This window comes from Natator depressus, chromosome 2, assembly GCF_965152275.1.
Source record: "Natator depressus isolate rNatDep1 chromosome 2, rNatDep2.hap1, whole genome shotgun sequence".
NCBI lineage: Eukaryota > Metazoa > Chordata > Testudines > Cheloniidae > Natator > Natator depressus.
The window spans coordinates 85,628,372-85,643,257 of record NC_134235.1 but is presented as its reverse complement, the minus strand read 5'-3'; the positions used below and the strand labels follow the sequence as shown (position 1 = coordinate 85,643,257).

Genomic DNA, 14,886 nt, shown 5'->3' with positions numbered 1-14,886 from the left:
TCATTGGTTATTCTAGTACATTGCTTTAACAATAAGTACATTCATGCTTTGAGGATTGATCACTATAAACGCACAGATCAAAACTCAAATATTTTGCAGGCAAAATTATTAACATGACAAAATACTACTTAGCCTATTTGAATTACAGATACAAATTCAAAATGCAGTTTAAGCACAAATACTGCAGAAGCAACATGAGAGCCTTCTACGTTTATTAGAACTAAGTGAATCAGAAATAACAGAGCTGCTGATTCTGCATAGCCATCTCCACATTTCAAGATGTTTCTATGTCTTCCTGCCACTAAACTCTAAAACCATTTTTATGAGGCATTCCAATACTCAACAATAAACTACATTTTATTTTAAATGACACAGTGCCTGTTTACAAACCATTAGGGATACCTGCAGGGATAGTATTTGCCAGTTACATGCAGTCTCCCACCCCATCAACCTTATGCACAATAATAGGTTACAATCGTCAACTCAGAAGATTAAATATTAATATATCTTTATTAGTTGAATTTAATAAGCTTTAACAATTCTAAATAATTTTAGTTTTCTTGGGCAGTTTGCTGAAAGTCATGACAAATTACTACATATAAAGCATTTTATTTGTAGTACTCTTACAGTGCCACTTTTCTTTAAGCACTTACGTATATGTATGGACTATAAATCTTTAAGCTGGGGAAGAATATTACAGGAAACACATTTTAAACAAATAAAAATGTGCAGAACTTTACGCTATACACCCAAACAACAGTGCTGTGCAAAGTATATTATGCAATGTTGCATAACAAAGCAACAAACCCACAGCCACTTAAGTGTTCTGGTTGAAAAGGTCTGAAGGAAATCACACGTGTTCATTTCTTCGCTACTCTACCTGCAGCCACATACCTCAATCTGTGATCTTTGATAAGCAGGGTTGGCATGGGTCAGCGTTGTTATTATTCGCACTGGAGTAACACATAGAGGCCCCAATAAGGGATTGAGAGCCCCATCATGTTAGGCACTGTACAGAACTCGAATAAGCAATCATCTTTACAGCTATAATGTACAGCATCTTAATGCTTACAATGGTTGCTTGACAGTCAAATGTTTATAACACTGGAATTGTTATTGACATTTCCTGTTTCCTTTGCTTTAGACATGGTCATAAATATAAAGGGAAAGGTAAACACCTTTAAATCCCTCCTGGCCAGAGGCAAAACCCTGTCACCTGTAAAGGGTTAAGAAGTTAAGATAACCTCGCTGGCACCTGACCAAAATGACCAATGAGGAGACAAGATACTTTCAAAGCTGGAAGGTGCGGGGGGGAAACAAGGGGTCCTCTGTGTGTGTGTGTGATGCTTTTGCCAGGACCAGAGCAGGAATGCAGGTCAGAACTCCTGTAAAGAGTTAGTAAGCAATCTAGTTAGATATGCGCTAGATTCTGTTTTGTTTAAATGGATGATAAAATAAGTTGTGCTGAATGAGATGTATATTCCTGCTTCTGTGTCTTTTTGTAACTTAAGGTTTTGCCTAGAGGGATTCTCTATGTTTTGAATCTGACTACGCTGTAAGGTATTTCCCTTCCTCATTTTACAGAGATTTTTCTTTTACTTTTATTAAAATTCTCTTTTAAGAACCTGATTGTTTTTTCATTGTTCTTAAGATCCAAGGGTTTGGGTCTGTGTTCACCTATGCAATTTGGTGAGGATTTTTATCAAGCCTTCCTCAGGAAAGGGGGTGTAGTGCTTGGGGGGATATTTTGGAGGGGAGATGTTTCCAAGCGGGCACTTCCCCTGTTATTTTTGTTAGACACTTTGGTGGTGGCAGCATAAGGTCCAGGGACAAAAGGTAAAAGTTTGTACCTTGAGGAAGTTTTAACCTAAGCTGGTAAGAACAAGCTTAGGGGGTCTTTCATGCAGGTCTCCACATCTGTACCCTAGAGTTCAGAGTGGGGAAGGAACCTTGACAGACATATATTGGAATATTGTCTCAAATACATTTTAGAAAGACGGTTCCAAAATAATATAGGCACTTACTGCACGGATGTCCCAAAACCTTCACCTCGTCAATAGCCAGATATCCTTGATGACCTGAAGTGACCACTTCAAAAATAACCTGAGAAGTGAAGAGAGAAGTTCAGTTTACAACTCTGTAATTACACAGTGGAAATAAAGTCTCTTATATCCATTAAATTACTATGGAAAAATAAGACAACTAAGTATTTATTTAAATAATATGTTGAGAACTCATAATAAACAGCCAAGAATGCATCTTTCAAAAAATTTAGGACCAGAACATAAACATTTTCACAACATTACTCCCCAGTGGGTTAAATAACACACTAAAGAGACTCCAAAAGATATTGGATCTACACAGCAGTCAGATTAACTTTTCATTTTCTGCCCTTTATAGTATAAACCTGTTTATATTTCATACATGACAATTATACGGTATAGCCACATTTCTGCAGTGAAGTGTATCAGACATATGCATGGCTATTTTCATGAGTGCATTAGACATGCTCTTAATCTTCCACCTACTGTACTATGTTAAGTAAAGCAGATCCATTGGCTAAAGTTTGTTTGATGACTATAAATAGGTCACAAGATAAATGGACTGCTCTTGTCAGCTGAATTAAGAGCATTCAAAAGTAAATGTCTCCAAACTTTGGCAGCCCTTGCTTTGAACAACTCAAGTCTGTTTCTGCGGAACAGGAAAAAAATATGCCAGTGGCATTAATGGGTACTTTTTCAAAGTAACGCTCAGGACATGCTAGCTCAAATCCTGCTATTTTTTAATACTGCTTTTCTGTGGAAATTTATCCCTAGTTGTTTTTCTCTACTGTGCTCAAGAAGCATACAAAGAAAGTTTGGAAGACATTTCACAGGTATACTCTATATTTGACCTTGGAGAAGTTGCATAAAAACACAAGTTTACCATGTTCCTTTGCTGCAATGTTTTAAATGACAAGAGTCCAATACAGAATGCAATATGTCACAATGACAATATGGAGCTAGTATAATATTAAAACAAGGTAATGGGTTTTCTGCTGTTGAATAAACACTATAAAATCAAGGATCATGAATTTAAAATAAAATCTTGATGTGACAGTATTCTTCATCATTCCTCGTCCTCCCAACAGACACATGAATTGGTTTGTCCCATCTTAAAAAAACCTGGCTTTAGTCCCAACTCCCACTAAAAGTTTCACTCCACCTTCTTTCTGCCCTTCATTCTGATACTAACTGAATGAATAGCAGCCTTAAACTCATCTCATATAATTCCATTTTGGACCCCCAGTCCACAAATGTGGCTTCTACTCCCTACACTCCACTAAACAACTCTCACCAAGGTCCCTAATGAATTCTTCCAGGACAAATATAAGGGCTTTTATTCCATCCTCTTCCTTCATGATCTGCTAGCTTCCTTTGACACTGTTGACTGTAATGCTCCTCTTCTTGAAATCCTGTCATTCCTGGGCTTTCTTGGCTCCGCCCTCTCCTACCTCTGTAACTGCTCCTTTGATGTCTTGTTCACTTGGTGCTCCTGCTACTTTTCCCCCTTTTGATGGGGGTCTCATCGGACTGAGGTCCATCATCTTTATAACAAATCTACCTCTGGACTCCGAACCAATCACCTTCTGTCCAAACTAAAATCTCAGCATGTCTTTCTGAATTCTCCTCGTGGGTCCAGCCAACAACAAAAACTTACCAACGCCAAAAGAGAAAGACTGGCAGTTTAAAACTCAACAGAACAATTCTTGCTCAAAAAATGTATGTAAGAGTATTCTTCAGTTACAGCTAGTGACCCTTAAATATCTAATTCTAAAGTAAGGCCAAATTCTCTGGGAAAATATTGGAGGAGATTAAATAAATGACCAATAGGGCTTTGGTTGGAAAATATTCCAACACGACTGTTTATTGGTGCAAAGCTGGGTTTTCAACCAAATAGATATATTTTTAAAGTGTCTGGTTTTCATTAAAAAGTCATATTTTTCATAGAAAAACTAACCACCCCAAACCCCAAATATTTGTAACTGGAAAAGCTGCTGCACTGCTTCATGAGAGTTGTAGTTTGCAAGTCTCATGCCCCAAGTACTCCACCACGGGCTGGGATCCCTAGACAGATTACATCTCCCAGGAAGTATCCTGGCCATGGACTCCTATGATACACCATGGTATCTGAGTGATCAGACAGACTATGGTGCAGCATGGGAAATGCTGTATGACCAGGTAGCCCGGCCAATAAAGAATGGGAGCAAGAGGCACCCGAAATGTAACTCCCATTGAGGCACCACAGCAGCATTGCTGAATAATTTTTTTCAGTTTTCAAATACTTCTTTTTCTTCCCACTGAAGCTTAAATTGTTCTCATTTGCACTGACATTTCCGGGGAAGGGGGAGGAGCAGAGGGGGACATTTTCCAAATACTACAATGTTCAGTAGTATTCAGCCCAGAAACTATATGAAAGGCTGGAGCAAAGTTCTTGATTGTTCCAATATGGATATAAACAAACAAAGCTGTAAGCTTCTAAATACAAAATAAGCTCTCTAGGAATTTCATAGATAGAAAGATTAGGATAGTTTAAACAAGACATTTATAACAGACCAGACACACTGAGTGATCTAAAATATTCTACCATACTCCCAGATAACACACCAAAAATATGAAAAAAGCATATTACATATAATGAAAAAAGCAGTGTTGGACTCTCTGCTGAACTAGTTACTGTCACACAGGCGTTAGGTTTCAATCAACAGTAGTACTAGTTGAAATACGTTGGGCCAGATCATGCTCCCATTGAAGTCAATGGCCAGACTGCTGCCATCTTAAATAGGAATAGGACTGAGTCCTTTTTGACACATAATATGCATGTCAGTGAAGTGAAAGATACCACAACCAGCAGTGACATACCTCAGCTGAAAAGGCATCACTGACATTCCTTTCACTTTACTCAAAGACATGACACGTGCTACAAAAAGCTGAAAATCCCTGTCACACTATAATTTTCATCTGTTCACAGTGTTCTAAAACAATATTAGCATGTGCATCAGTAACTGGTATTCCCTTATACTTTGATTAATGCATGAAGATTATGGGCCAAAATTTTCTGGTGTAAACGAGGATGGCTCCACTTTTGCCCATTTACTCCAGCAGAGAATTTGACCCGGTCATACATATAAAGGGAAGGGTAATCGCCTTTAAAATCCCTCCTGGCCAGAAAAAAATCCTTTCACCTGTAAAGGGTTAAGAAGCTAAAGGTAACCTCACTGGCACCTGACCAAAATGACCAATGAGGAGACAAGATACTTTCAAAAGCTGGGAGGAGGGAGAAAAACAAAGGGTCTGTGTCTGTCTGTGTGATGCTTTTGCCAGGGACAGAACAGGAATGGAGTCTTAGAACTTAGTAAGTAATCTAGCTAGGTATGTGTTAGATTATGATTTCTTTAAATGGCTGAGAAAATAGCTGTGCTGAATAGAATAAATATTCCTGTCTGTGTGTCTTTTTTGTAATTTAAGGTTTTGCCTAGAGGGATTCTCTATGTTTTGAATCTAATTACCCTGTAAGGTATTTACCATCCTGATTTTACAGAGGTGATTCTTTTTACTGTTTCTTCTATTAAAATGTTTCTTTTCAAGAACTAAATGTTTTTTCATTGTTCTAAGATCCAAGGGTTTCGGTCTGTGGTCACCTACACAAATTGGTGAGGATTTTTACCAAACCTTCCCCAGGAAGTGGGGTGCAAGGGTTGGGAGGATTTGGGGGGGGAAAGACGTTTCCAAACGACGCTTTCCTAATAAAAATAAACCCAGATAAATGTTTGGTGGTGGCAGTGGAAGTCCAAGGGCAAAGGGTAAAATAGTTTGTACCTTGGGGAAGTTTTAACCTAAGCTGGTAAAAGTAAGCTTAGGAGGTTTTCATGCAGGTCCCCACATCTGTACCCTAGAGTTCAGACTGGGGAAGGAACCTTGACAGACCCAACGCAGATCACACATTTTTAAAATTACTAGTACATCTATACTAGTACATAAGAGTATAAAACTCATTGATGAGATTATAAATCCCAAGTCATACAGTGATTTTTAAACAATAAATACTCCACTTGCACAAGTAAACATGCTGGTTGTCCATGTATACTAGAGTTAAAGACCAGATTTTTAAAAACATCTCAAGCATACGCTCAGTGTGATCGCACTCGCAAATAGATTATTTGTATATCAAAGAACTGGTAAGGGATATAAGTAGCTGTCAATGTGTGTAAACACTCTCTTTGTGCAGACAACCACAGTAGTTGCATGAACAAAAGTACGTGCAAAAATGCACATGTATGCTTGCAGGTTTCTCCTAAATGTCTATTGTCATGAAAACATGACGCTAAATGTAAATAGGTGAGTTAGCTAACAGATGTATAAACATTTGCCTCCCTATACGCATCATATGAACTCAGGAACTATTTACTTCAGATAGCAGAGTGTAAAGACAGGTGTATGATCAAACCATAATATCACTTGGAGTCAAACAGCAGCTCTTTAGAGGTTTCCAGTTTCACATGCAGAGGGTTATGTCACTCAAACTACATACATGTTCTGGGGGGTCATTTTGTGAAGGAGCTACTGAAAGGACCCAGCTTACTCCACAGTTATGCATGTGCATTTGATGGTGAATGCCTTCATTAGATGACAAGGTTTAAACACAATAAGTCAGATTCTGATCTCAGTCACACTGGTGGAAATTTACAATGACTTCTGTGGAGTTATTTCATATTTACAATAGCGTAACTGAGATTAGAATTTGGCCCAGTATTCAAATTGTGTATCTAGGAAGTTTGCAATTATTGGCACTTGACACTTAAATGCTGCTTTATATGCATAAGTGAAAATCTGAATGCAGAATGGAAACCGCATGGTAATTGTAGGGGAATTTTAATTTTATATCCCAGGACAGGCATTGCTCTCCTTGTATGCAGCACATGCTCACCCTTCCCCTATGCTTTCTACTACACTTGTCCTCCCCTACTAGCTCCCTTCTTTGGCTGTATTTTTACACCATTACTAATTATTTCTGAATTTTTATCAACCTCATTTAAAAAAACAAAACAAAAAAAACCCCCATGAAGCAGATTATAACTCCTTCATCCTGTATTTCTTGTGAAAACCATGTACAGTTTTTTCATCATTTTCCACTTGATGAGTTGCCTGATCTGAAGAATGTAAACATTTTCACTCTAGGCTCTCAACTTTCCATTTCATCACAGCTGACACAACATCTGAAGACAATACATGAGGTATATTAGTCCAAATAAAACAACATTCTAGCGTAGCAAGCTGCACTAAACATGATAGTCCTTTGTTTCTTTGGAAATTATTTTGCTGCCTTATCAGTCAGGAAACAACTGGTTAAAACACTGATTTCAGTTGCTCATGAAACACTATGCTGAATGTCTGGCTGAGAGATATTTTACATCAGGCTATTCTTCAGATGCCTGCCAAACAGGAAATAGTGAAGCGGTTTAACATCCCTCCGTCCCTGATCCTGCCTGCTTCAGTGAAGAGCAAAATTAACTTTTCATTTCTGCCACTTCCCCTTCTATATGTGAACAAAGAAACTGAGTTTGCTTACCATCATAATGCTTATGAGTGAAAATGTGCTGTTGGAGATAACTTGCCAGTTCCAAAGAACAAAAGAAATAAGTAATTTTTATCTCTAATGCATGACCTCACTTACTCACTTCTTGCCTTTGTTGTTACAAAGAAATTACAATACTTTTAGTCAAAAGGTGGACCGTACCTCATTATATACACTTTGTAATTCACATAATTTAAAAATATCTATTTGAAAAAGAGAAGGAAATAAAGTATATTAAGTCTACTTAATGTAAAGATATAGAAGAAGAAGGAAAAAAAAATCAATACTCTTGCAGAGATTTCTATTAGTTTTACATCCCAGGGCAGGTATTGGTTTCTTTGTTTACAGCACACCCTCACTTCTCCCCTATGTATATAGTATACTCTTCTCCCCATAGCTCTCTTCTTTGACTGTATTTTACACCATCACTCTCCCCTACTACTACCATCCCGCTTCCAAATTTGCACATAAAGTAGAATTTAAGTGCCTACTGCCAACCTGAGCAATCTAAAGAAGGATGTCTTTCCATGCCAAACACTGAAAATGGGTCAGACCCCCAGTTCAGGTCAATTCTTCCTGTATCTAACAGGGAGTTGGGGGGACCCCGGGCCCGCCCTCTACTCTGGGTTCCAGCCCAGGGCCCTGTGGATCACAGCTGTCTAACAGTGTTTCGTGAAACACCTGTGTAACAGCTACAACTCCCTAGGCTACTTCCCCATGGCCTCCTCCCAACACCTTCTCTAGCCTCACCACAGGACCTTCCTCCTGATGCCAGATAACGTTTGTACTCCTCAGTCCTCCAGCAGCACACCCTCTCACTCTCAGCTCCTTGCACATCCTGCTCCCAGCTCCTCGCACGCACACCACAAACTGAAGTGAGGTCCTTTTTAAAGTCAGGTGCCCTGATTAGCCAGCCTGCCCTAATTGATTCTAGCTGCTTCTTAATTGACTCCATGTGTCCTAATTAGCCTGCTTACCTGAATTTGTTCCAGCAAGTTACTTCTTGTTCCGGAACTGTCCCTGTTACCTTACCCAGGGAAAATGGACCTGCTTAATCTAGGACTAATATATCTGCTTTCTAACACTCCTGCCTTTCTCTTAGACTCCAGCGGGCGCACATGCGGCCCTGTGAGGAATTTTTGTTTTTACTGCTGCCCATGCCAGGCAGCGTTACCATGAGCTTGCCCCTGAACCCCAAGCCCTTCCTGAATGGGCTGACAGGGAAGCCGGTGATAGTGAAGCTGAAGTGAGGGATGGAGTACAAGGGTTACCTGGTGTCTGTCGACGGCTACATGAACATGCAGCTTGCAAACACAGAAGAATACATAGATGGTGCATTGTCAGGACACCTTGGTGAAGTTTTGATAAGATGTATCAATGTCCTGTACATCGGAGGAGGAGGAGGAGGAGGAGGAGAAGAAGAAGAAGAAGATGATGATGATGGAGAAATGACAGAATAAGTTTGTATATTTCTCAAAAATAAAGATCAGTTTTTCACACACACAAAAAAAAAAAAACCAAACAAAAAACCCCACCACTCTCCTGTAGCCATCTGGGCTGACCCTGTCACATAAAGTTTAAAACAAAGCAATTTTTAAAACTTGGATGACCCAGCCAGAGATGCATCTTTTTCAGAATTTCTAGTAATAAATTACATAATTTAACAAGGGTTTTTTTTTTTTTAGCCCCTGGGACATAGGGCAATACTTAAAAAATTTATCAGTTTCTAGTTTTAAATGTATTAAGCCCAACTGATGCCACATATAAGCCACATGTGAATGTGAGTGTGACATTTACTGTACAAGAAACTTCACTCTTTGTCCTTCCTGATAAACTCTAAAGTACAGGGTCTGAACCAAATTCCCAAGCACCAAGTACAGTACATTCAGGTAATGATGTGATTGACAATTTCAGCCAGTTTTGGAAAGACAGGATGGATCTAGTAGTTTATATTCCCTAAACTCCTCATTTATAGGGAAAGGTATTGGACAGTAAAGGGTAAAAGCCAACTTCGTGTAAAGTTATACCTTCAAACTCGTGTGTGTGGTTACTAGAAAGAAATCTAGAATTCCCACAGAATTCTTATTCCCTCTCAGCCCTTCAAATTACTTAAGAGATGATGTTTAAATAAAGTACAATAACCTAAAGACAAGAATACTCTACTAAAAATACTTTGTATCTTTCTTCAAATTTCATTTTTTATTTTAAAAGGATGTTTGTTAGTTTTTTTTAAATCAAGTTTTATTACAGCCCTTTTTCTGCATTTCCAGACTGAATGAATTAGAAAGCAAATCATTCAAAAAGAGGGCAGTGAGTATAACTAAGGCCTTGTCTACCCTACATAATTTTGTTGACAAAATAGTAGCGGTTTATACACTACAATGCTCCTTCCATTGACAAAACCGCTTTGCTGACAAAATAAAACCACCTTGACAAGAAACGCAGAGCTTTTTGCGGCAAAGTTAGATTGACAAAATGACAGTTTAGACATGGCGCTTAATTATATCACTATAAATGGCTTCCAGGAGGTGTCCCACAATGCCCATCCTGACTGCTCTGGTCAGCGGCTCAAACTCCACTGCCTTGCACGCACGTACACAGGCATCTGCCCCTCCTCCTTTCAGGACCTGGAAATTTCTGAAATTCTACTTCCTGTTTCCTCAGCGTGGAGAGTTCACACCAGATCTTCTTAGCTGATCATGGTGGCTCCATGCAGAAAACACTCTCCTGCTAGGAGTACACCTGAATTATTGGGTCTGCTGGGGAGAGGAGGCTGTGCAGTCCTAGCTCCACTCAGCCATAGGAACTTTGATACCTACGGTCAGATTTCTCATGGCATGTTGGATAAGGGCTATGAATGAGACATACATTAGTGCTGTGCGAAGATAAAGGAGCTGAGGTAGGCATACCAGAAGGCAAGGAAGACAAACCGTCGCTCTGGTGCTGCACCAAAGACTGCTGCTTCTATAAAGGATGGTGTCCACCTCCTCGACAGCGACCCCACCTCCATCACCAAGAGCCCTGTGGATACTTCATCAGGGCTAGAGACAGTGGAGAGCAGACTCAACCCCGAGGATGAAGTCGTGGATGAGGAGGTTGAATTGGAGGACAATGCGGCGCACATGGCAGGGTCATCCTGTGGTGTGGCAAGTTGGGACCTCTTTTCCACTTTGGAGGGGGTCTAGCCAGTCTCAGCAGGCCACCTCTGGCATGCATGATGCAGGAGAGGTGAGCTCTGGTAAGTAATCTTTTTGAGTTGATGCTACTTGGTTATATGAGGTAAAGCTGTCCTTTGCTTTGTATATTCTAGAAGTGGGTAAAGAGATAGAAATGTACAAGACGAGCTGTGTTTGAGTGTGCTTCACATTCCCCTGTGCAGCTAAGCAGTGCAGCAGAACAGCACACCGAGACTTCACGGGAATCCTCCTGAGAGATCTCTAGGAAACTTTCCTGGAGGTACTTGTCAATCCTCTGCTGCAGGTTCCTTGGCAGAGCTGATTTGTTCTTTCCCCCATTGTAGGAAATTTTGCCGTGTCAACTGGCATTCACTTGTGTAAGGACCAAAGTGGCACACAGGCGAGCAGCATAAGGAGATGCATCCTTGCTTATCCTCAGGAATGAGATATCGGTTTCAATGACCCCTGCCTGTGGAAATGGTGGTAGAATTTACAATATTGTCCCTAGTCTTCTGCAGTGATCCTCTTTAAAAACCTTCTAGGTCCTTTGTCCCATACTGAGGCAGCCCCGTGCCAAGCTGTGTGCTTACCAAGGGACAGTGAGAAACTGATTCATATTTAAAAAGAGGTGCACTAATAATCATGCTTCTGTTTATTGTGTCCCGTGTTTCTGCAGATGTGTCCTTTAGGTGTGTCCACACACCTGCAAGTGCCTACACCAGATAAGGAAGCAAATATGGAGGAACAAGGAGGACACGTTTCAAGAGGTGCTTCTATCCTCAGAGGTAGAAAAATAAGAATGCAGGACGTGGAGAGACACTTGAAAAGAAAATTATAAAACAGACAGGACAGGACAGGAGAGCCAGGAGCAAATTTTAATGGGCCAGGAGCAGATTATAAAAGTGATGGAGGAGATGTTGAAGTCCCTAATCATGCTGCAGGCAGAATACATGCATGCTCGGCCCCCCCGCAGCCAATACAGAACTACTTTCCAGGCCCTGCCCAAACTCCTCCCACACATTCCTTGCAGCTTCCCAGCCCATCTTGGTACCATGTTCATTCCACCCCCTTGGGCAGCTTCCAAAATGATAGCTGAACTTACACACAACTGGAAAAGCCCACACTGCCCTTCATTGTTATCTCCCTTCCCATCAAGCCTTTTGTATGTGCTGTTAATTGGTATTTAATAAAAACATACTCTCTGAAAGATAACCAGTCTTTATGTGTCTCCCACACATGGTGATTGCTGCTGAAATTAATATGCAGTTGCAATTTGATCATTTGCTGACTACATATCATGGTCAGAAATCATCAAAATTTTCATGGAAGGCAGCAAGTTAACAAAATATGGAGGAGTGCTGTAGAGAACGACATATTACTGGTGCTCATTGTCATAATGGTGCCTCAAGACTCCCTGATTCAAATAGCACCCCCGTTGTGCCCCGCCAATAGCCCTGGTGTCTGACTGCTCAAAATCACTCATCAGGTGATCCGTCACTGCGCTTCACTCCGGGGGAATTTTTCACCCTTAGCCTCGCAAATATTATGGAGCGCACAGCCAGCTACTATGGCCATGGGAATGTTTTCTTCATTTAGGTCTAACCTGCCATAAAGGCAGTGCCTGTTTTTAATCTGCCTAAGGCACATTATACAGGCCTTCTCCACCTGCTCAGCGTATTGTTGAAGTGCTCCTTGCAGCTGTCCAGGTTTCCCATGTAAGGCTTCATGAGCCATGGAAGTAAGGGGTACGCTGAGTCTCCCAGGATCACTATTGGCATTTCAACATCCCCTATTGGAATCTTCTGGTTTGGAACGAAAGTCCCTGCTTGCAGTTTTCTGTACAGGCCAGTGTTCCTAAAGATGCATGCGTCATGCACCTTCTCAGACCACCCCACATTAATGTCAGTGAAACGCCCACAGTGATCCACAAACCGTCCAATATCATAGAGAAGTACCCCTTTTTATTGATGTACTCAGTCGCCAGATGGTCTGGGGCCAAAATTGAGATATGCGTGTAATCTATCGTCCTGCTACAGTTGCACATATTGTGCAAACCCATCCACTATTTCACACACATTGTGAGTCTCAGTCCTTTGTAGCTCTGCACACTGTTGTTAACGCAGTCCCAGTGGTGGACTTCCCAACTCCAAACTAATTTGCCACTGACTGGTAGCAGTCTGGAGTCCCCAGCTTCCACACAGTGATCACCACGCACTTTTCCACCAAGTGGGCAGCTCTCATTTTGGTGTCCTTGCACCTCAGTGCTGGGGCAAGCACCGCACACAGTTCCAGGAAGGCGGCTTTCCGCATCCAAAAGTTCTGCAGCCACCGTTTGTCAACCCAGACCTGCATAATGATGCAATCCCACCACTCAGTGCTTATTTCACAAGCCCAGAAATGACGGTCCACAGTGTACAACTACTCTGTGAATGCCAAAAGTAATCTGGTGTTGTTTCTTTCCATGGCACACAGAAGGTCAGGCATCTCTGATTCCTGTTCACATTTGGCGCTCGTGACATACTGTATGACCAGCTGAAATGTGTTCATAACAGTGACCACAACAGCAGAGAGCAGTGCAGGATCCATCTTTTCAGAAAGAGATGGCGGGTGCACAGCAAACAGGGGCCATTGAAAAATGCCATGAAACGCAGTCCATGGAATGATGGGACCAAAAAACCTGCATCATTGGACACTGAGCCCACACCCATGATGCACTGTTATCCACTCTCCCTTCCCACAATTCCTAGCTGCAGAAGGTGGCAAGTAGCACAGTAGGATAGCTACCCACAGTGCACGGTTCTCACTGTTGACGCTAGAGCACTAACTATGGATGTGCTCCACCAATAGAAGGAACGTTGTGTAAACATGCGTGTAGTGAGGCGGTGTGGCTCCCCACCACCCTGGAGAGGGATGAGCCCATCCAGCTGCCGGAGTGGGCAGAGCTAGGGAGCTCTGAGCCCGGCCCTCAGAGGGTAAGGCAGCAACCTGAAGTATAAAAGCTCACCCTCAGAGCTCACTGGGGGCCCAGCCGCTGGGGAGGCCAGATGCCTCCAGCCTGGCCCACGACTGGGAAGCCCCCGCGGCCCAAGGTGCACGCCAGGACTGGCCCGACTTGCCCTGCGCCCGCTACCCGGAGGAGTTGCCGGACCTGCCCTGCACCCGCTATCCAGAGGAGTTGCCGGGCCTGCCACTTGCCCATTACCCTGAGGAACCCCTGGTGCTGGATGCCCTGGAGGATACCCCCTGGACCCAGGTACCCCAAGAGGGGGAATCAGGAAGTAGCCCGGGGACAGCTGACCATAGTCTGGCTGAGGAACTGCCAGAGCCTATGACAGTGTGTTGCGGCCAGGAGCCCCACTGACACAGCAGTGGGCCTTCTGCCGCTGCTAGGCCCCGGGCTGGGATGCAGTAGAGTGGGAGGGCCTGCGTCCCCCCTGCCACCCAACCCTTGGGTGGCAGTCTCCCCTTCTTCCAGGTCCTTTAGAGGCCTGGGCCTGCTAACATTGAACTGTTTGCTCAGCCCCTGCCTGAGGGCCAGAGCTACTGACTTGGTTGCCACGCCCTGATCCAGGGCCTGGGCCTGGGCCTGGGCCTGCTACTATTGAACTGTTTGCTCAGCCTCTGCCTGAGGGCCAGAGCTACTGACTTGGTTGTCCCGTCCTGACCCAGGGCCTGGGCCCACTTCTACATACTGTTTGCTACTGCTCAGCCCCTGCCGGAGGGCCTGAGCACCTGACTTATTGTTGCCCTGCCTTGACCTAGGGCCCGGGCTTATGGTGCTTGTTTCAGTTGCTGCAAGGGCCGCCAAGGGAGACTCCCGCGGCTGGACTAATTTCCCCAAACATTATCTGTGTGTTGTGAGCTGGTGTGGCTCCCCACCGCCCCGGAGAGGGTCGAGCCTCGGCTAGCCGCTATACAATGCACAAATGATGTAATTATACCAGTTTTTGATTGTCAGGGTGACTTGGATTGACAAAATTCTGTAGCGTAGACAAGGCCTTAGCAGTTATGTCTAACTGCCAATTTGCAATGTTAGCTGAGAAACTCACCAACCTGAACTCAGCGGGGGTGGGGGGGCATTGTATCTCACAATCTG

The 14,886-nt window shown here is 42.7% G+C and overlaps 1 protein-coding gene across 11 annotated transcripts in view; it reads right to left on the bottom strand.

Annotated features, from left to right (window-relative positions):
• The window catches only part of PTPRM (protein tyrosine phosphatase receptor type M), a 720,827-nt gene that overhangs the window by 465,063 nt on the left and 240,878 nt on the right, over positions 1–14,886 (bottom strand). For all 11 annotated transcript variants that reach the window (XM_074944607.1, XM_074944608.1, XM_074944612.1 and 8 more), the window contains exon 4: positions 2,025–2,103. In XM_074944607.1, coding sequence (XP_074800708.1) covers positions 2,025–2,103 — 79 coding nt within the window. The remainder of the gene's footprint in view (positions 1–2,024; positions 2,104–14,886) is intronic.